Genomic DNA, 20,530 nt, shown 5'->3' with positions numbered 1-20,530 from the left:
ATCTGGTACCTCTTGTATTTCTGAGTCTGATGGCTGCCCTTAAAAAGTTTACAGTGCAGAATAGGGTTAATGTGTCTGTAGACAATTTTAAAAATAACGGCCACCTTTGCATGTTTAAATCTAGAAGTCTTTAAAATACTTTTTAAAAACAAACTCCTAGGTTGTGCATAAAAAGGGCATAATAAAACAAAGGGTATCCTGAGGAGACCGATGGTCGCAGCCACACGGACCCTTCAACTCTATGGACAGGGTGTATCCTGCCGGGTCAGCTAGTGTGTGGTGCAATAGATTGAGCCTAAAACGTGTCATTATAAATCTATCATGGGCATTATAGAAATAAGATAAATAGGGCTCAATACCCAAACATAATTTAGTCAGGAGGTGTTCTCTAACTGACTATTTAACCAGTTCCCTATCTTCCCTGAGTGATATAACATGCTTCTGGAACCGGGTCTGCACCAAAGTCTTGTCATGCACTGACATTTTTGTGGGGTTATTAAAAAGATCTGCATATCCTATAGCTTCTAAAGTCTCCTTTACATAGTTAAGCCATGGGATGTTCAGCCCCTGGATACGGGCAAGGCAGTCTGTTATAATCTGCTTACTAAATGAGGCCTCTGTATTTGACCATATTTGGGCCCAGCAGGTTAGGGGTTTGGCTTCCAGCCTATCTCTGACATAACTGACGCCCAGTTCTTCGTGAATGATGTGGGACGGAGTACTCTGAGGCACTTTCAGTAGACGCCAGAGGTACTTGCTTTCCTCGGTCTGCAGATGCTGCGTGTCAATAAAACCCTATACCTCACTTCCATAAAGAATTTTGGCACAACATATAGAGCTGAATAGAACAAGTTACTTACCTTCGGTAACGTTTTTTCTGGTGGATACAGTATCTGCCTGTGGATTGCTCACCTTGTGAATATCCCCTGCGCCAGCAACATTCGGAAACTTTTGTAGCAGTCAACGCCGATGGGGTCGAAGGCAACGTCACAGAGACACGGCTCCGCTCGCGACTCCGCTGACGTCACCGGCTCCATAAGAAGACCTCGTCGGCGTGATGACGTCAGTTCCGCCCCTTTTTTCCGTGCCTTCGAGGCACACGGACAGACTGACAGCAATATATATACACAGTATACAATATGCATATCAACACACCCAGTGTGGTAAATAAATAACAAAGCACAAGAAATAACATAATGCCTTTGACAGTGATAAACACATTTGAAACCCATCCATAGAATTACAGGCATAGAATTACAGGTATAGAAGGATGGACAACGGGGAGGCAGGTGGGTCAGTGAGGAATCCACAGGCAGATACTGTATCCACCAGAAAAAGCGTTACCGAAGGTAAGTAACTTGTTCTTCTGATGGATACATCTGCCAGTGGATTCCTCACCTTGTGAATAGATTCCACAGCAGTCCCCACTCCCGGAGGAGGGTGTCCACCCTTCTATACCAGAAAATCCTGAAGGACGGAACGAGCAAAGTGTCCGTCCCTCCTCACCTCAGTGTCTAAGCAATAATGTTTTGCGAAGGTGTGGAGGGAGGCCCAAGTTGCCGCCCTACAAATGTCCTCTACAGGAACACCCCTAGACAAAGCTGAAGTGGAAGACTTTGCCCTAGTGGAATGAGCCCTCAGACCCTCCGGAGGTTCCTTACCAGCCAGGGAGTAGCAAATCTTGATGCACAAGACAATCCACCTGGAAAGGGTGCGCTTGTGCACCGCTCGACCTTTCCTGCAGCCAGCAAAGCCCACGAAGAGCTGGTCATCAACTCTGATGTCCTTTGTCCTGTCCAGGTAAAAGCTCCCCGCCCTCTTAGGGTCCAAACGGTGAAGTCTCTCCTCCTCCTTGGAAGGGTGAGGGGGAGGATAAAAAGTAGGGAGGGTAATGGATTGCCCCAGATGGAAAGGAGTTACCACCTTAGGCAAATATGCAGCCCTGGTCCTAAGTACCATTCGTTCAGCATGCACAGTCAAAAATGGGGGTTTTGAACTAAAAGCTTGAAGCTCACTTACCCTCCTTGCCGAGGTGATTGCAATAAGGAATACCGTCTTAAAGGACAACAGCCTCAAGGGACATTTGTGTAAGGGCTCGAAGGGAGAACCCATAAGATAAGTTAATACAAGGTTTAAGTCCCATTGAGGCATAATAAAGGGAGTTGGAGGAAACTTGTTTGCAAGGCCCTTTTATAAAACGAAGAACAATGGGTGAATAATGACGGCTGATCCGGCAAACAAAGGAAAGGTGGACCTCTCTCCGCACCAAAGCACAAATTTAGACCACCTATATGAGTATATAGATTTGGTGGAGTGTCGCCTGGCCGATAAAATAACATCTACCACATCTGGCGGGAGAGAGAAAGAATTCAGGTTGCCCCGTTCAATCTCCAGGCTTGAAGGTGTAAGCTCTGGAGGTGGGGGTGTAAAACCTGCCCCTCTGACTGCGAGAGGAGGTCTGCCCTCAGAGGGAGACGGAGCGGAGGGCACGAGGAGAGGTGGAGAAGATCTGTATACCATACCCTTCTTGGCCAATCCGGGGCGATCAATATGACTTGGGCTCGGTCTTGGCGAATCTTCCTCAGAACCCGAGGAATCAAGGGTATGGGAGGAAACGCGTAAAGGAGTCGTGAGCTCCAACTCAACTGAAACGCGTCCCCCAACGCTCCCTGCATCGGACACTGGAGACTGCAGAATGACGGGCAGTGAGCATTCTCGTGAGTGGCGAACAGGTCTACCCGAGGAGTTCCCCACATTCAAAAGATGTGACGAACCACCTCCGGATGAAGCCTCCACTCGTGGTCGGCGGAGAACTGCCGACTGAGACTGTCCGCACGTACGTTCAGAACCCCGGCCAGATGATTTGCCATCAGACAAATCCGATGGTCCTGAGCCCAGGACCATAGACGCAGGGCCTAACTGCAGAGACAAAGAGACCCCACTCCTCCCTGTTTGTTTATATACCACATCGTGGTCGTGTTGTCCGTCAGGACTTGAACAGACTGACCGCGAAGGGAAGGGAGGAAAGCCTTGAGCGCCAAACGTATCGCCCGTAACTCCAGAAGGTTTATGTGAAGTAACCTTTCCTCTGGAGACCAAAGACCCTTGATCTCCAGATCCCCTAGATGAGCACCCCACCCTAAAGTGGATGCATCCGTTATCACCGTGGCCACCGATGGAGGCAGATGGAAGGACTTTCCTTGGGACAGATTGCCCTCCACGCTCCACCAAGACAGATCCGCTGCAGCTTCTCTGGAGATCCTCACAGACTCCCTGAGATCCCCTTTGTGCTGATTTCACTGCTTGCGGAGGCACCACTGGAGCGCCCTCATGTGCCAGCATGCATGGTTGACCAACAGAATGCAGGAGGCGAACAGACCGAGCAGGCAAAGGACCTTCAGAACTGGAACGACCGCTCCGTTGTAAAATAAAGGAATCATTTCCTGTATGTCGAGAATCCTTTGAGGAGGAGGGAATGCTCGACACACAGTAGTGTCCAGTACCGCACCTATGAACAGGTTGCGCTGAGAGGGCACTAGGTGAGATTTGGGCACATTGATCGAAAAACCCAATTTGTACAACAGCCGAGTTGTATCCTGCAGATGACGCAGCACCTTCTCCGACGACTCCGCCTTGATCAGCCAGTCGTCTAAATAAGGGAAAACCGAGACCCCCGACCTTCTGAGATGGGCTGCCACCACCGCCATCACCTTCGTGAAGACCCGAGGTGCCGAAGTAAGACCAAACGGGAGGACCACAAACTGATAATGTTGCGACCCTACCGTAAACCGGAGATACTTCCTGTGCGACTTCAGGATGGGGATGTGAAAATACGCATCCTGCAAGTTGAGCGACACCATCCAGTCCTCCTGATTCAGCGCCTGAAGAACCTGTGCAAGAGTGAGCATCTTGAACTTCTCCTGTTTCAGGTAAAAGTTCAGAATTCTGAGGTCCAGTATCGGACGCAATCTGCCGTCCTTTTTCGGAATCAGGAAATACCGGGAGTAGCATCCCTGACCCCTCTCCTGCTCTGGAACCACCTCTATCGCACCTTTCTGAAACAACTTCAGGACTTCCTCCTGCAGGAGAAGACGGTGGTCCTCCGAGCAAGCTCCTTGCAAGGAGGGTAATTTGGAGGGAATTCCCGAAAGGGAAGGGCGTACCCATTTTCTACAAGATCCAGAACCCAGAGATCCGTAGTTATAGACTCCCAATCTTGTAGAAAATGGGTAAGCCGGCCCCCCACAGGACCAGCATGATCCGGAATGTCGAATCTAGGGCTGCTTTGCGGTGGCGGGAGGGGCTGAGGAAGAGGAAGAGAAGGAGGAGAGTTGACGGCCACGTGAGCGACCCCTAATTCTTCCTCTGTATCCCTTGGACAAAGAGCCTTGCTGTTGTTGCTGCTGCTGCTGCTGCTGCTGGGTCGGTCTATAAGAGCAAAAAGTCGCCCTTCCAAAGCCCCTGTATCTTTTGAAAGATTCTCTCGGCTGGGATTGAAGGCCCAACGACCTAGCCGTAGCCTTACTCTCCTTGAAGCGTTCGAGAGCAGCATCCGCCTTCTTCCCGAACAAACCAGACCCATCAAAAGGCAAGTCCAATAAAGTCGACTGCACATCCGAGGAGAATTCAGAGGACTTTTGCCATGCACCCCTCCTGGTGGCGACAAAAGACCCCATGACCCTGGCAACTGAGTCTGCTGTGTCCGGCCCACTTTGAATGACTTGGCGAGCAGCCGCCTGGGCATCAGTGAGAACTTCATTGAAGCCGGCCCTATCCTCCTCTGACAGCTTTGGTGCCAACTTCTTCGCTGAGTCCATGAGCCCGTGGATATAGCGCCCCAACAAACACGTCGCGTTCGTCGACTTAAGAGCCATACTGGCCGATGAAAAGACCTTTTTGGCCGATTGGTCCACCTTTTTGGCCTCTCTGTCTCCTGGAACCTGAGGAAAGGCCCCCTTTGAGCTCCCCGAACAAGCTGCCTGAACTACCAAGCTCTCAGGCAAAGGGTGCGAAGTTAAAAATTCAGGATCCCCTGGAGCCACTCTATATCTCCTTGCGACTACCCTGGAGACCGCAGGAGCTGAAAAAGGCTTGCGCCATACCTCTAGCACAGGTTCCATAATAGCCTCAGTAAAGGGTAACAAAGGCTCCGAGACTGCAGTAGGCGAATGCAGCACCTCAGTAAGAATGTTAGACCTGAACTCCGTGGTTGGTAACTGAAGGTCCAACAACTCCGCAGCTTTTCTGATGACCACATGATACGGCGCTGCATCTTTAGAGGGCTCATCTGATGGTGGAGTGATTTCCCACTCTGGAGACAAATCCAGTCCACTCGCCTCTTTTAGCTCTTCAAACACCTCATCAGATTCAACTAACTCTCCCTCTTCAGCCTCTTCCAAATGAAAGCGTCTCTCATCCACCACTCTCTGTGCTTCCCTTCTGGAACGAATCCGTACCAGCGGCGTCGGCGGCGCCGTGTTCGAATCCGACGGCGCCGGCAGCGGCGTCGATAGCGGAACCGCAGGAGCAGCCGGCGTCGAACGAAGACGAGTCGGCGCCGGTGAAGAGGGAAATGGCGTCGTTGTTCTCGGCGCCGGTAGCTGCCAAGACGGCGTCGCCGGAAAGAAAGGCATGAATGGAGCTTGAGGGAAGACCTGCGGCACTCCCAAATTGAAAGCCATCGGGCCCATCGGACCCACAGGTGCACCAGAGGTATACATGGCCCTTGAAAACACCCCGTACATGGCATTTAGATAATGCGTGGGGTCCTGACCTGGACCAGGGAATGCAGGATACTGGTCAGGCATCACCGGACTCGGGCCTGCCGGCTCCGACGGTGGTACAAGCGGCGTCACAGTCTCACCCGGTGCTTGAAGATCCTCAACCGGGGTCGGAGCCGGAGACGGAGCCGGAGAATAAGCTGGAGCCGGAGATGGAACCGGCGTTGGGGATGACACCGGCACCGGAGACCCAGCCGGAACCGGCGAAGTCACCGGAGAAGAAGGAGCTGGAGGCGAAGTCAGGACTGGAGAAGGAGACACTGACTCTCTCCGACGTCGAGTAGGCGACTTCGATTTCGGAGCCGAACCTTTATCGGAGTGATGATGTGAAGAATGCCTCCTCTTCTTCTTATGCTTCTTACTTTTCGAAGCATGACCCGAAGTCGATTTGGACGCCGACCTCGACCTCGACCTCGACCTGGATCCAGACTTCCTTCTTCCTCTTTTTTCCTTCTTCTTCATCCGAGCGATGAAGAGCTTCGCCTCTCTTTCTTTAAGAGCCTTCGAGCTCATCTTGCGGCAGCTGGAATAACCATCCACATCGTGGTCGGATGAAAGACCCAAACACAATCTTCGTGTGGGTCGGTAATAGACATGTGCTTGCCACATTCTCGACAGGGCTTGGAACCCGACTTCCTTGTCGACATCTTCTCGAAGAAAGACAGATAAATTCCAGAAAATACACAAAGTAACAAGTACAGCTACTAGTAACGATTCCCAAAATCCGTTGGCGTCGTCGGCGCGGAAAAAAGGGAACTGACGTCATCACGCCGACGAGGTCTTCTTATGGAGCCGGTGACGTCAGCGGAGTCGCGAGCGGAGCCGTGTCTCTGTGACGTCGCCTTCGACCCCATCGGCGTGGACTGCTACAAAAGTTTCCAAATGTTGCTGGCGCAGGGGATATTCACAAGGTGAGGAATCCACTGGCAGATGTATCCATCAGAAATCTCAGTATTTGCTCCGGGGACCAACGGCCCACCCTTCGTGCAAAGTTCATTATCGACCCAGAGCAGCTCACTAGTGTGCGATATTTCTCTTCTACAAGGGCCTTAAAATTAAGACGACTGTCAAATAATATCCCCAAATAAGAAAAGGAGTGCACCTTTCCCAGGTGATGGGAACCAATCGAGTAAACATAGTTTTTGCTCGTTTTTTTCCACACTTCCATGATGTATGACTTAGTTAAATTGGGGGATAGATCTAGGTTCTCCATAAAGGAAACAAAGCTGTCTATCAAACCCTGGAGCCCTTTGGATGTCCGCGCGAGGAGAACCGCGTCGTCCGCGTAAAGCAGGACGGGGATCCCTCTTGAGCCAATCTGCGGTGTTTCAACCATTAAAGTGCTAAGTGCCTGATCCAAGCCATTTATGTACAGGGTGAACAGAAATGGGGCCATAGTACATCCCTGTCTCACCCCACTTGAACATGGGAAAGGGTCGGTGGTACTTCCCTCCTGATTGTATCTGACACTGGCAGTGGGATTCTGGTGCAATACCTTTAGAATGTTAATAAGTCCAGGGTCCACACCAAGACCTCCCATAATTGCCCATAATTTCCTACGATTGACTCGGTCAAAAGCCGCCATCAAGTCCATGAAAGCCAAGTACACAGTTTCTTGGCTGGCAATGGTGTACTTGGCTACCAGTAAATAAAGGTTAAGACATTGATCGGTGGTTGACTTTCCCGGCCTAAAGCCATATTGGGTGTCAGTGATAATCTGTTGATCCTTCGCCCAGTCCATTAACCGGCTGAGGATAGCCCTTCCTAGAACTTTCGCTGACACATCGATTAGGGAAATGGGCCGGTAGCAAAGTGGGCTGTCCTTATTGCCCTTTTTGAAAATAGGAACGATTATGGCTGTGGACCAGGATGGTGGCATACCTGTGTCTACTGCTGCATTAATGACTCTGGTCAGGATTGGTGCCCAAAGATCTACCTGGCTCAAGAAAAGATCGGGAGGAATCCCATCAGGACCCGGTGCCTTATTTCGAGTCAGTCCTTCAATTCCTACCTTGATCTCCCCCAGGGTGATGCTTTTCTGGTTGATAGACTGCTCCCCCCCTTCGGCTTCTGTCTGGGCCTCATTCAGGCAGTGATTGTAAAGCCCATGAAAATGCTCATACCATGATTCTGGCAGGATGTGATTAGCTACCCTTGGTTTATTTGCCTCTTGGAAGCAAGAGTCATTTATAACTTTGCAGAAAGCAGTTGTGTTCTTTAGCTCTATCGCTTCCCTTAAGTCCTCCCAAGCCTGCTGCTGCAAACTAGTTTTACGGCGTTTTACTGCCAATTTATAATTTGCCCTACATAGGCTCTTATCTCTTGGGGAGGATTTTAATGCTAATTTCAGCTCTTTCAGGGCGCGGGAGCACTTTTGTTCGAACCACCTTGGGTCATTCGTTCTTGCTTTGTATGTTTTGGCCCTAAGCAAACCATCAATTAGATGGGCAATGCCCTCGAATGCCATGACCAGTTCAACACCCTCCACATTTGGGTTTAGACAGTCCGCGATAAGCTGTTGGCCATTTTCAGCTAATGCTCTGTAAAAAGGTTTGCCGTTAGTCTGTGACCATCTGAGCCTCCTCCCTTGATCTGTGGCACATGCCACCCCTCCCCCCCACTCTCTGTGGGTTCTTGCAGAGATTTAACTCCGCGAGGGACATGACTAGAGGGTTATGATCACTGAAAATACTTAGACATATTTTGAAACCTGTGACCCATTTTTTTAGTGTCTTTAAATGTGGGGTGCACAATGTTATCCTTTCCAGCTTCAGCCAGGTCCATGGTATGTGTGAGGCATGTGTGTTTAAAAGCTTGCCTAACGCCCTTCCCTCCTTTGTATGTTCCATGTGCGGGCCCTCTTCCAGAGTGCACGACAACTAGTCCCCCCCATTAACTTTCAGGTGTTGGCACAGGTGGCAATTAAAATCACCTAAAACCAGCTGAGACATCTGCGCCCCTTGCTCCTGAATGCACATGAGCCTACTCTCCAGCTCGTCCACTCTTGCAGTACTCTGGCCCGGTAAAATCGCATTATAGAAATTAATAAAATTTAATTTGTGGCCCTTATTATAAAACTTAATCCCCTGCATAAAATCTGAGTTCCAGCCCAGATCGGTCCATATGCCCTGTAACTTGAGGTCGACATAAGTAATCAATCCTCCCCTTGCTCTCCCGGATGTAGCCTTACTTGCAGGCACAAAATAAGTTTTATAACCCTCAAGGTAGAGGGTACTACTATTTACCTCCCACGTCTCCTGTAGACAGATAACCTGAACATTTTTAATGTAAACTAGCCAATCCTCATTTTTAAATTTAGTACCTAAGCCTGCTATATTCCAGGAGATTGTCTTAAAGTTCCTTAGGCTATGTCCGTCTGGAATATCTGGTGTAAGGCAAAGTTGGTGACTGTGGGGTTCTGTGAGTGGGTGACTATGCTCTAGCGTGCCAAGTCCCAAAAGCTCTAAATACGATGGACTTAAAGTGTCCTCATTTGGATTTGCCTTAACGGTTCCTCCCAAGTCTGTGTTAGAAAGGTGACTCTCCCCACCATGGGCGCCCCTAATTTCCCCCGACCAATCCAGTCAATCAATATCATTTAGATCTCTCGCATTCTTAAGTGAGGCATACCGATTCCATACTGAGATTGCTGAGCCACCCCCATATGTTCCTACCATGTGGCCTTTGTGTTCACCACTGTTGTTCGGGTTAAGCGTATGCCTATAAAAGAAGCCCAGGGGTAGCATTTTAATGCTGGAGCCACCCTCATCATGATGAAACCCCTTCGTTAGCGTGAGCAAGTTATGTACAAGCTCAGGGTGCCTTAAGTTCACGATCACGCAGTCCCCTGGAAAACATTTCCTGGACTTGCCGATTCAGGACACCCTTCTAACCATTAGAATATGCTTGTGATTAGTGATGTTGAATCCTGCGTTTCTACTCATCCAGTGGGCTGCTTTATTAATCAACATTAGAGGGGTTTCTTCTCCATCACTTATGCAAGCCAGAACCCCTGTCAGAATCACTGTGTATGGGCATGAAGCAGGCGGCAAATCTAAAGACGGCAAGTCTGGGGTACCCCGAACAGTAAGGGCTGACATTTGCTCAGAGTCTTGGATTGTGGTTACTCTACCCCCAGTATAGATGGGGGCTAATTGTTGATTTGTGTTGTGACCTGTAGTCCCTTCCCTTGTGTGCCTATGACCTCTGGGGTTAATGTGTGTACTGGGTGCCCTTCCTTCCAGGGGCCCTGGGGATGACACTCTGCCTATCATGGTTGGTACATCTGGTAGATTGGGACCCTCCTGTACCTTGTGGCTGCTAGTAACACGCCCATTGCCCTCAATAATTGAGGTACTGTTCTGTGTCAAGAGCAGCGACAATTTTTCTTCTACTAACCTGATTTTCTCTAGTACGGGCCCCAGAAGGGTTGTTAACAACGTTTCCATCCGTGTCCAAAGTTCAGTGTCCACTCCCTGCCCCGCGTTATCCCCTCCACAGTTAAGACACAAATGGTTATCCACAATGCTCTCTGTATCTAGGGGCCTGATAGCCTTGGGCGCTGGTCTGGGCTTTTGTTTCGGTTTTTGTTTCGATTTAGAGGGCCCCCCCACCCCTCGTTTGCTTTGCTGGAACAATGGCGTTGTCCAAAGACTTTATTGTGCTATTTAATTTGGTGGCCCTTTTGGAGCGAGTAATAACCTCCCCGCCTGAGTGTGATGTGGTTTCAGCACTTGTGCTTGGTGTAACCAGTGCGATGGTCCCTTCCCCCTGCCATGACAATGCGTCCAAATCAGTATCCCCCCAATATCTCTTGCAGCTTTCTCCAAGGAGCCACTTTCCACAGATTGCGTAGGGGTAGCGGGGGAGATACCTGCGAGGACAAAACAGCGGGAATTGGGCTTGTTTGGTTGCTACCACCTCCCCTCTTTTCTGGGCATGGAAGCCCCCTGTCATTAGGTGATTTAGAAATGGGTATGCTGCCCATGGATGATCATTTTTGGGTCACTATGGAGTCCAGGGAAAGTCTCTTCTCCATGAGATGGATTTGATGAACCAATAATGATTCCGCTCTAATTAAGAAAGCATCAAGGGTCCCTGTGACCCCACCACCCACAAAAGAGCCCGTTGCCTTACGCTTGCTCATTCTAGGGTGCTAGATGCATTTTGAGGTTAGAAAAAGAGAACCGTACCTTTTGAGTCCTTAGTTGGCCACTCTAGGGTCCGTTCTAAAAATCCCGGGGATCTCCCAGTGCCAAGATGTCAGGGGGGTGGCCCAACCCTGCCTCGTCCTGCCGCAGACGGGCCCACGCGTCCTGCATCGCGGGGAGCGAGGCAGCGCTTTGAGCGTGGTTGTGGCGCCTCACCCTTGTGAACGGCGGCGGGAGAATGAGACCGATGCACCCTGGAACTTGTGGTCCCACCAGGGTGAGGTGCAGGGCAAAAGATGCGTGCGGTGGCAGAAGGTACTTCCTGGGACTACGATCCCACCAGGATGCTCCTAGATATGCCCCCCGAGTCAGCCCCAGAGCACAGGAACCAAAGCAGCAGCGTCCTGCACCGCGGGGAGCGAGGCAGCGCTTTGAGCGCGGTGGTGGCGCCTCCCCCTCGTGAGCGGCGGTGGGAGAATGAGGCCGATGCACCCTGGGACTTGTGGTCCCACCAGGGTGAGGTGCGGGGCAAAGGATGCATGCGGCGGCAGAAGGTACTTCCTGGGACTACGATCCCACCAGGATGCTGCCAATATGCCCCCAGAGTCAGCCCCAGAGCACAGGAACCAAAGCAGCAGCAACTTTGCATTTTCCTGAAAAATCGAATATGGTGACTTTAGAGCAGCTACCCTTTAGTTGATGCCTTTTTAAGGAGAAAAAAACTAGACACTTTTTTGCAGAGCACTTTTCCCTATTTCCCCCCCCCCCCCCCCCAAAACTCAAAATGTAGCTTTGTTTTGCCTGTTTCCTCTGATCCACTCCAAGGGAATCCACAAACCTGGGGTGCCTTTAGTATCCCCATGATATTGGGGGGAAAAGGACACAAATTTGGCATGGATACTTTATGTGGAAAAAAGTTATGGAGGCCTGACTGAGAAGTACCTCAAATAGCCAAAAAAGGGCTCAGCACTCAGATAAAGAAGACTCAACAGATCTGGGGTTGATAGGTGGCAAGCCGTAGACCTATTTAAAGAAAACTGTGGGGTATACTTTGTAGTGCAACTTGCAAATACAATCAGTGATGCGGCAAAACCAAAAAAATCTTAACATTCAGACAGTCAAAATGAGGTTAACACAGGGTGTGGCTATGTAAGCCAGCATGGCGGTCGCCAGTTAGATCAGCTCTGCCAGTCCTATCCTAAATCCACCTGAATCTGTAAAGGCTGGCTGCCTGGATTCCTTCAATCAGTCCCGCAGGTGATCTGGGCATGGAGGAGTGGACAGAGTGTCCCCGCGAGTCTCTGTGGCAGCGGCTGGGGGCCGGGAGCGCCACCTTAAACTACGATCGAGGAGACGAAGGGAGACGTGTGCATGCAGCGGGGCTCTGACTGCGACCCGTGACCAGCGCTGCTGCTGAGGGCACACAGACTGAAGAGAGGCGGCCGCCGAGCCGCGCGGTTGGTGTTCCCCGCCGGGCTCGATCTCAGATTGCGGAGCGGGGGGGCCTCGCAGTGGCAGCGGTAATGTCCAGCGCTGTGCAGCCCGGATCGCATCGGGGCCTACAAGCACTGGTGAGTGTGACCCGCCAATTGGAGCTCGGCCCCGATCTGCGGCTGCGCATGCTGTACATGAACTGAGCGACGCTGTCTCTGGGCCTGGGGTGGATTCTGACCCCCAACCTAGGGGCACTGGGGTACTTAATCAAAAAAGGCCTGACAGCAGCGGTCCGGAGGGCACCCGACGCAGACCGGCATATGGGCCCCACCCTCTGATGCACACTGCCTGGTGCCTATAATCATTGCTGATCTGATTGTCAGCTAGGGAACATCCGGCACAACAGAAGATAGTAGACCTGGCCACATTGCACCCCAGTAGCCTACTGAGGGCAACCACGAAAACAATAGCTGCGTGGCCCTTGTCGGGATTGGCATAGAGGCCGGGCATAACACGGTCACATATGGCAGATCACCGCTTAACCTAAGAACAGTGCTATCAATGTCACCCCTTACAAAGACACTATTACCTGGGCACACATCTGCAGTGACAGTGGAGGCGCCCAATAGGGGTTGGGGCACTACCCTGCGCTCACGGAGGTGGGCAGACTAGTATCGGGTGCAGATTGTGAGGCGTGGGGGGGGACCCTTAGTATACTACTGCGTGCACGACAAGATCGAATAACCGGCGCACGGGGGTGCACCACCCTACTGACGCACCATGACCAAAGATACAACTTCTGGAGGGGCCGCCAAACAAAGCACCATGGATAAGTACACTGGAGCAGGGACCAAAACCACGGAACCTGAAGGGGGCTCCACCATGCCACCAGACAACACTGTGCTACTGGCAGCAATCACTCAGTCAAGAGTGACATTAGAGGCTCGAATAGGCGCAGTCGACTCGGAGGTATCACTGTGGCGCCAAGACCTAAGAGGGGCTGTTGGACGTCTCACAGTAGCTGACACCAGGGTCTCAGGAGTGGAGGATGCAGTCTCTATACTACAGACGAAGGTCTCCTTTCTGGAAAAACTCACCAAAGGCCTCGCAACACGTGTGGAGGACGCCAAGGGGCGGGCACACAGGAACAACCTACGCCTGGTGGGCTTCCCTGAAAACTGAGAAGGCAAGGACGCCGAAAATTTTATATCGGAGTGGCTGGCCTCATGGTTGTCGAAGGAAGCCCTCGCCATCTGTTTCATTGTGGAAAGCACGCACAGAGCTCTGTTGCAGCGCCCCCCCCCCCCCCCGGAGCACGGCCACGGCCCATAATAGCGCGTATCCTTAACTATCATGACCGTGACTCAATCCTCAAACATGCCAGGTTTAAAGTAGACCTATTTCATGATTCTCAGAGAATCATAATATTCCCAGATTACAAACGACTGGTCCTTCAGCAGCAGCAGTCCTTCCAAGCAGCCAAGGCATGGCTGTGGGAGCTTACATTTCGATACTCGCTCCAGTTCGCTGCTCGACTGCGAGTTGTCAATAACTCACGTACCCTGTTCTTTGACACTCCAGAAGACGTATTTAATTGGACAAATGAACAGGTATGACGTAAACCCCACACTCCTCCCCGGCATGACTTTGACTCTTCATCCAGGGAATCACACCACCGACGTGGACAGTCAAAGGGTAAACAACAACCCCGCTCAAGGTCCACATGGAGATCCAAGAGGCAAGATGACGAAAACAAAGACGCACCTTTGGCGGAAGCTTCAATGCAATGTAAATAAACTTGAATCCGCGTCAAAGGGAAATGAACTGAGCAGTGCCTATTGTGATCAGGGTAGCCACAGCCCACAATATTTGTGGGCTGGAAAGCTCGAACATACACCCTATTTTTTAAAAGTTGACATTTTGGCCTATGGGTACTCAGGGATCCATTGGAAGAATGTTCCATCAAACCCCCGTTGGGGTCGATGCGGTGCTTCATCCGCGACAGATGCTTCTAATTTTATGAGGTATTGGGGTGGGGATGGGTAGGATTATAGGTTACTTTGTTTGTTATTTCTACCCAATGCTTAGACACTATGGCAATAGATAAATACCTTACTGTGCGAATGCATTCTACAATTGTTTCATGTATGTCAATGCCATCTCAAACAACTGAAGCCCCACTGGGCCAACTACGTACCATGAGTTGGAATGTCAGGGATTTACTTGATAAAGTCAAATGCGGTGCAGTGCTCCGCCAAGCAAAGCGGTCAAAGGCCGACATAGTAATGCTACAAGAAACGCATTTTATGGCCCACAAGACCCCCTGTTTGGCTCACTTTGGCTATGGTCAGGTGAATCATGCGGGATTTGCTCGGGGCTCCTGGGGAGTTGCTCTCTTGATACACCACCGAATCCCATTCGTATGTACACACTAATGGACAGACACACATGGGAGGCACATTATCGTCCAGGGGACTCTATATGGAGAGCAAATATTAATAGGCAGCATTTATGCCTCCCACCACTGTCGCAAACGTTCATAGAATTCTACTGGACATATGGGTACACTTGCCGGAATGCCTCGCAATTGTAGGTGGTGACTGGAACAATGTGATGAATGTCTCTGCAGATAGACGGCACCCACCCGGGGCCGCAGAGAGATCAAAAGAGTCCAAACTGCTTTGTTTTTTACACGTGGTGGGATGGTCTGACACATGGAGGACGCTCCACCCACTTTACACAGGCTATACCTATTACTCCACCGTATACAACACCTTCTCTCGGCTCGACTATTAATACATACTAGGCAACCACACCCAGAGACTAGAGGAGGCCTTAATCCTGCCCCTTGGGCTATCTGATCATGCGCCAATTATGACAACACTTATCATTGGCCCACACAGATGCCCATTTAGATGGAGGATATCCCCATGACACCTGCACCTTCAGAAATATAGGGACCACATGCAAAAAGCCGTGGCAGAATACTTTGCCCTTAATATTGACACCGCCTCCTCTTCGGAGAAATTGTGGGAAGCTATGAAACCTACAATAAGGGGGGTTGATATTAGCTAAACTGCAGTGGAGTGGGAGCTCCGGACGTGTGAAATCCCCCGGTTAAAAGTCCAAATAACAATGCTCAAAAGACACTGTCAAAATAGGGAAGCTTATACCTCTTGCAGAAATCTAAGACTCACTCAACAACAGTACCAGAGCAAACTAATGGAAGAGGCCAAACATACCTGGCTGGCATCTCAGAGTCAAATCTATCAGTGAGGTTATAAATCCAGCAAGTTATTATATTGATTATGTAACCAGACCACGATGTCCACTTTTCTTTCCCCCATACAGGATACATCGGGTGGGACCCTTATAGATTTTTACGGAGTTTTATATATCGCGAACTTGACCCAAAGGTATTGGGTATCAGAGCGCTTTACATAGCACCAGTTGCGTTGCATGAGGACACATTCATTTTTGTTAGGCATGGGGAGATTAAGTAATTTGGCCAGAATCACAGGATGCTCAGCGTCATTGCCGAGACTCGAACCCAGTTCCCAAGATTCAAGGTCGACCGCCCTAGCCGTTAGGCCAACTCCTAGCCGTTAGGCCAACTCCTCTCCCCTATCCAAACCAGATCCAATAGAAATCGCTAATAGCTTTGCACTCTTCCTTTGGGACCTCTATCGGCCCAGAGAGGTTATACATGTTTCACTGATCGAGAGTTTCCTGGATGATATACCACCGCGTACCATCCCTGACGATGCGCGGTATACCCCCATTACCGTTGAAGAAGTAATGACGGTTGTGTCTGATTTGCATGCGGTCGGTGCCCCCGGTCCCAATAGATATCCTAGTGAGTTTTACAAAGCCTTCATATCCCAATTGGGCCCTCATCTTCTCAATGTTGTTCAAGAGGCAGCCAAGACGACGCAACTGCCAACCAAGACTGGCGGCATGCTGAAATTGTGGTTTTTCTCAAGCTGGGTAGACCACCTGAACAACACTCCTCTTAGCACCCAATATCTCTCTTAAACATCGAAGCGAGAATCCTCACTAACATTCTAGTGAATCTGCTAATACCACATCTATTAGACATTGTCCATTTAGATCAAGCAGGCTTTATGCCCCATCATTCTACCCATCACAACATTCGGAGGGCCCACAATGCAATCGCAGCAGTGGATCGCCTGGATATTGGCGGATATGGACAACACCTTTGACTCTATTAGTTGGACCCAACTTTTACGCTCCTACCACGTTATAATTTTAGCCCACAGTTTATAGCATATGTCAAACTCCTATAAACTTACTTGACAGCTACGGTTCGCGTCACAAACAGCGTTTCAGCCCCTTTCCCAATGGGACGGGGAACGCGACAGGGTTGCCTGCTATTCCCTCTTCTTTTTGCTATGGCCATTGAGCCACTGGCCATATGGGTCCGGAAAGATGCGTTGGTTCGGGGGTTTGAATGGATGGCGGATATATCAGCTCGTATAGCATTGTACGCCGATGATATACTTTTCTTCCTCACAGATAACTTAAAACAGGCCCTAGAATACTGTAGATCATGAGGATCTTTGGGGAAACTTCAGGTTTATATCTGAACCCACAGAAGTCGACTATCTGGCCCCTGCAGGGCATCTTGGGGCGAAATAACTGGGCAGACAATCTTAAACTGGCAATGGACGGACTGTTGTGTCTCGGGGTTTTTCTTTCCAAGAACCCCCAAACTTCATGGGACCAGAATCAGGGCGCTGTTACCAAAAAGGTGCGATCTAACACGCGGCTGTGGGTGGGACTCCCCTTGTCTCTATACGGGAGGTTCGCCATCTTTAAGGTGGCTTCCCTTCCGTAGCTACTCTATCACCTATAGAACCACCCACCCCATATCCCATCGACCTGGTTTAAACATAATAATACCGTATTGGGACAATTCTTATGGGGGGAAGAAGGTGCATCCCGGGGAGTTCTTTGCACTTGTTTTCAATCTATGTAATGCAGCGGTATCGCGGCGGCAGATATGCAGGCCTATTATGCGGCATCACACCTCCAGGTAATAAATGACTGGCGTTATGGTCCCGGTTATGATCCGGCATACGCAACAGAATGCTGGATGATGAACGAGCCGACCCTAGCAACCTTTCTCTATAGCAAATCGAATCTCCGTTCTTTGTTGCCTGCTACCAGAGCAGTGGTCCTTTCATGGAAGGCACGGTCCTCAAATCGTTTCAGGCCCTGAAAGATGAGTTCTCTATGCATAACTCACAGTTTTACAAATATCTACAATTACACCATGCTATCACTCCACACATAGATAAACTCGAGTCACTCCCAGAATTCAATTTGTTAGAGGGCAAACTCCTCATGGGAGACCTTGGCAAACACAAAATATCCAAAATATATCAATCCCTCATAACCCACAGCGTCGCAATGCTTGAGACACTCAAAAACGCTTAGCAGGTCGATATTACCCCCTGGACACAGACGATTGGACCGAGGCACTGGAGTCTCCCCGGGGTGCAGCCATATCCTCCCGATTGCGACTCATTCAATTTAAATATTTAAATAAGGATATTATTTATGGCACAGTTTGTGTAGAGCGGGCCTGATTGACTCCCCCATGTGTCTACGATGTCACGTTGAAGAAGGCTCTTTCATACACACAGTTTGGACATGCACGGCACTGAATGGGTTCTGGTCGGGATACTCACATGCCCAGCCGAAGTATTTTTATAGGAATTACCTAGATCCCATATGCTCATACTACTACACATTACAGACCCGATTGGTGGTAACAAATACAAGAGACACCTCCTTGAACTTGGCGTTACCGTTGCCAAGCAAGACATTAATAGATCATGGAAATCGGAAACACCCCCTACTTGTAGAGCCTGGCGAAATGGAATGGACTTTTGTGTGGGATTGGAGATCCAAGTTTTCCAGGCAAGAGGGTGTCCACAAAAACATTCGAAAATTTGGCATTAATGGGCAGATTACCAGGGACTGATCTTAACGAGGCAGGTAACGACGGCAGACACTATCAATTCCGAAATTCAGTCATATGACGCACAGAAGTGATGTATGCGCAGTGACAAGACTTTGGAATTATGGATCATATCTAACCACTGTATATGTAAAGGTTATATGTTAACACATTTGGATTGTTTTAGTTATAAAATTGAATTATTTTAAAAGTATACGTTATGATGATGTCTGTATGTGCCTAGTAAGGGTTGACGCAATACTGAAAATATGCTAATACATTTTGTTAATAAAAAAAATGAGGTTAACACAATGGGAACTGGACCAAGATCTATAGGATAGACAAGAAAAAAGACAAATTAAAAAGAGAAACACTGTAGATCTAAAATAACAGACAACATTGACTACAGTTGCATGCTGTGACTGACTGCTAAAAGACAAATGAACTGTGATGCAGTATGAAAAAATTATTCCCTTCATGTCAGCTGTGTAAGGACACAATACAGCGACCAGTCAAAAATATGGTAAAGGAGCAGTGCTCCATGGGTGGGGCAAACATAATATAAACATAAAAACAACAAATTTCAAACACTAGATTGAAATGGACAACAAAGCTATCCAGTGATAAAGGAGAAAGTGGACCTCAAAGTGTGAAATACAATGCTGCCTGCAACTTGTCAATAGCGAGACCACAAAAAGTTAAGTTACCAAGGTAGTGAGTTGGCATTTAGGAATGTTTACTGATCGCGCCTGTAACAGTAGCTATAGCCTGTAAAGGGAGCATTTGGATTGCTTTTTTATGCAGGTGGGTTGCCAAGAAACACAGATGTTTTTCTAAGTAACAGTACAGTTCATAGTAGGAGTTCCAGTGTCACAGTGAAGATAACTGCTTCTGTTTTTTATTTACTAGGTTATGGTGTAATGGCTGATGGAACAACCACGTATGTAAATTCATCAATATGCACTGTGAATTATCAACCAGTAAATCCACCAATAGTTATTGACCTACCTACACCATGAAATTGCGAATTCATTAAAACTCGGATATCTTCAAACAAGTTTCAGCTACTCCTTGAAGTTCTTTTCATTCTCACTTTGCATCTGCAAGTTGCAGCCAGCAAAACAAGTAAAATACAAGTTATGGCCTTCAATGTTAACAGAAAGTCTAATAGAAAATACAACTTTACTACATTCTGTATGTTTTAGTGATACCGAATGCAGTATTTGCTTTGTTCTGAATTTTTACATAGACACCTGCCAGTCTTTGATAGCTAATAAATTGTAATTACATTTTCTGTTTTTCAATAAACATTCAAATTACCAGCTAATTAGCATGTGTTATTTGTTTACAGTAAGCTGCTGACATTACAGGCATATTTGCAAGTTCATCCTAACTCTTGGTGCTGTTAACAGATAAAGATGCATTTTGTTACCCAACTAATTGGTGCTCACTTTCTCCAGCATTGATTTGTTCATATATTTACATGCTTGAATCTTTCCCAGATAACTTTAATTAGCAGTTGACAGTACGAAAATTACTGTTGGCCTCGGCAACACGATTTGTTTAATGGCACATCCACCTCATTTCAGCCAACCACGTGGAAGTGCTGAGCTCTACTCCACTCTTTCCTCTAGAGGCCACCATACACACAATAGGATAGCATCAGGTCCAGCACAGACTTGTATTGCCTGATCGTGTCTGACTGCTCGGCATAGAAGCTCTTCTCCATTGCTTGGAGCTTCATCACTTTGTCCACAAAGGGAAATGTCTTTCCCGACCGTATGACAAGTATTGCTTCACGATTTGAAGTTTCATTAGTGGCTCCTTAGAGGACTAATTAATGTTCAGTGTCAGTTGTAACCTGTAAAACAGATTGATGCCAGTGGCCAATAAAGCCTTTGTCTCTTCCCTTGATGGAACCTTGATGAGCCATTTGTACACTTGGTGACCCTATCTTCTGAGAAAGGTAGCAATTGCTGCCAGACACTTGGTGAAAATTCAGGATGCTGATTTGAGGCCAAATTAAAGTGTCTTGAATTGAAAGTGCTACCTCGCCACTGAAAGTGGAGATATTTCCTGTGCTTTCATTTTATAGGAATGTGAAAATACAAATCCTGAAGGTCCATAGAGGTCAGGTAATTTCCCTCCTTCCAGGAGCATTAGGAGGACTCCTTGGAGTG

At 48.8% G+C, this 20,530-nt stretch overlaps 1 protein-coding gene across 1 annotated transcript in view; it reads left to right on the top strand.

Moving 5' to 3' along the window:
* The window catches only part of MPPED1 (metallophosphoesterase domain containing 1), a 571,670-nt gene extending 552,041 nt beyond the window's left edge, over window positions 1-19,629 (top strand). Inside the window, exon 7 of the mRNA XM_085650550.1 lies at window positions 19,260-19,629. Coding sequence (XP_085506676.1) covers window positions 19,260-19,369 — 110 coding nt within the window. The 3' untranslated portion in view covers window positions 19,370-19,629. The remainder of the gene's footprint in view (window positions 1-19,259) is intronic.
* Window positions 19,630-20,530: the final 901 nt, after the last annotated feature.

Source organism: Triturus cristatus, chromosome 4_1 (assembly GCF_964204655.1).
Source record: "Triturus cristatus chromosome 4_1, aTriCri1.1, whole genome shotgun sequence".
NCBI classification, from domain to species: Eukaryota; Metazoa; Chordata; class Amphibia; order Caudata; family Salamandridae; genus Triturus; species Triturus cristatus.
This window is presented reverse-complemented; position numbering and strand designations above follow the sequence as displayed.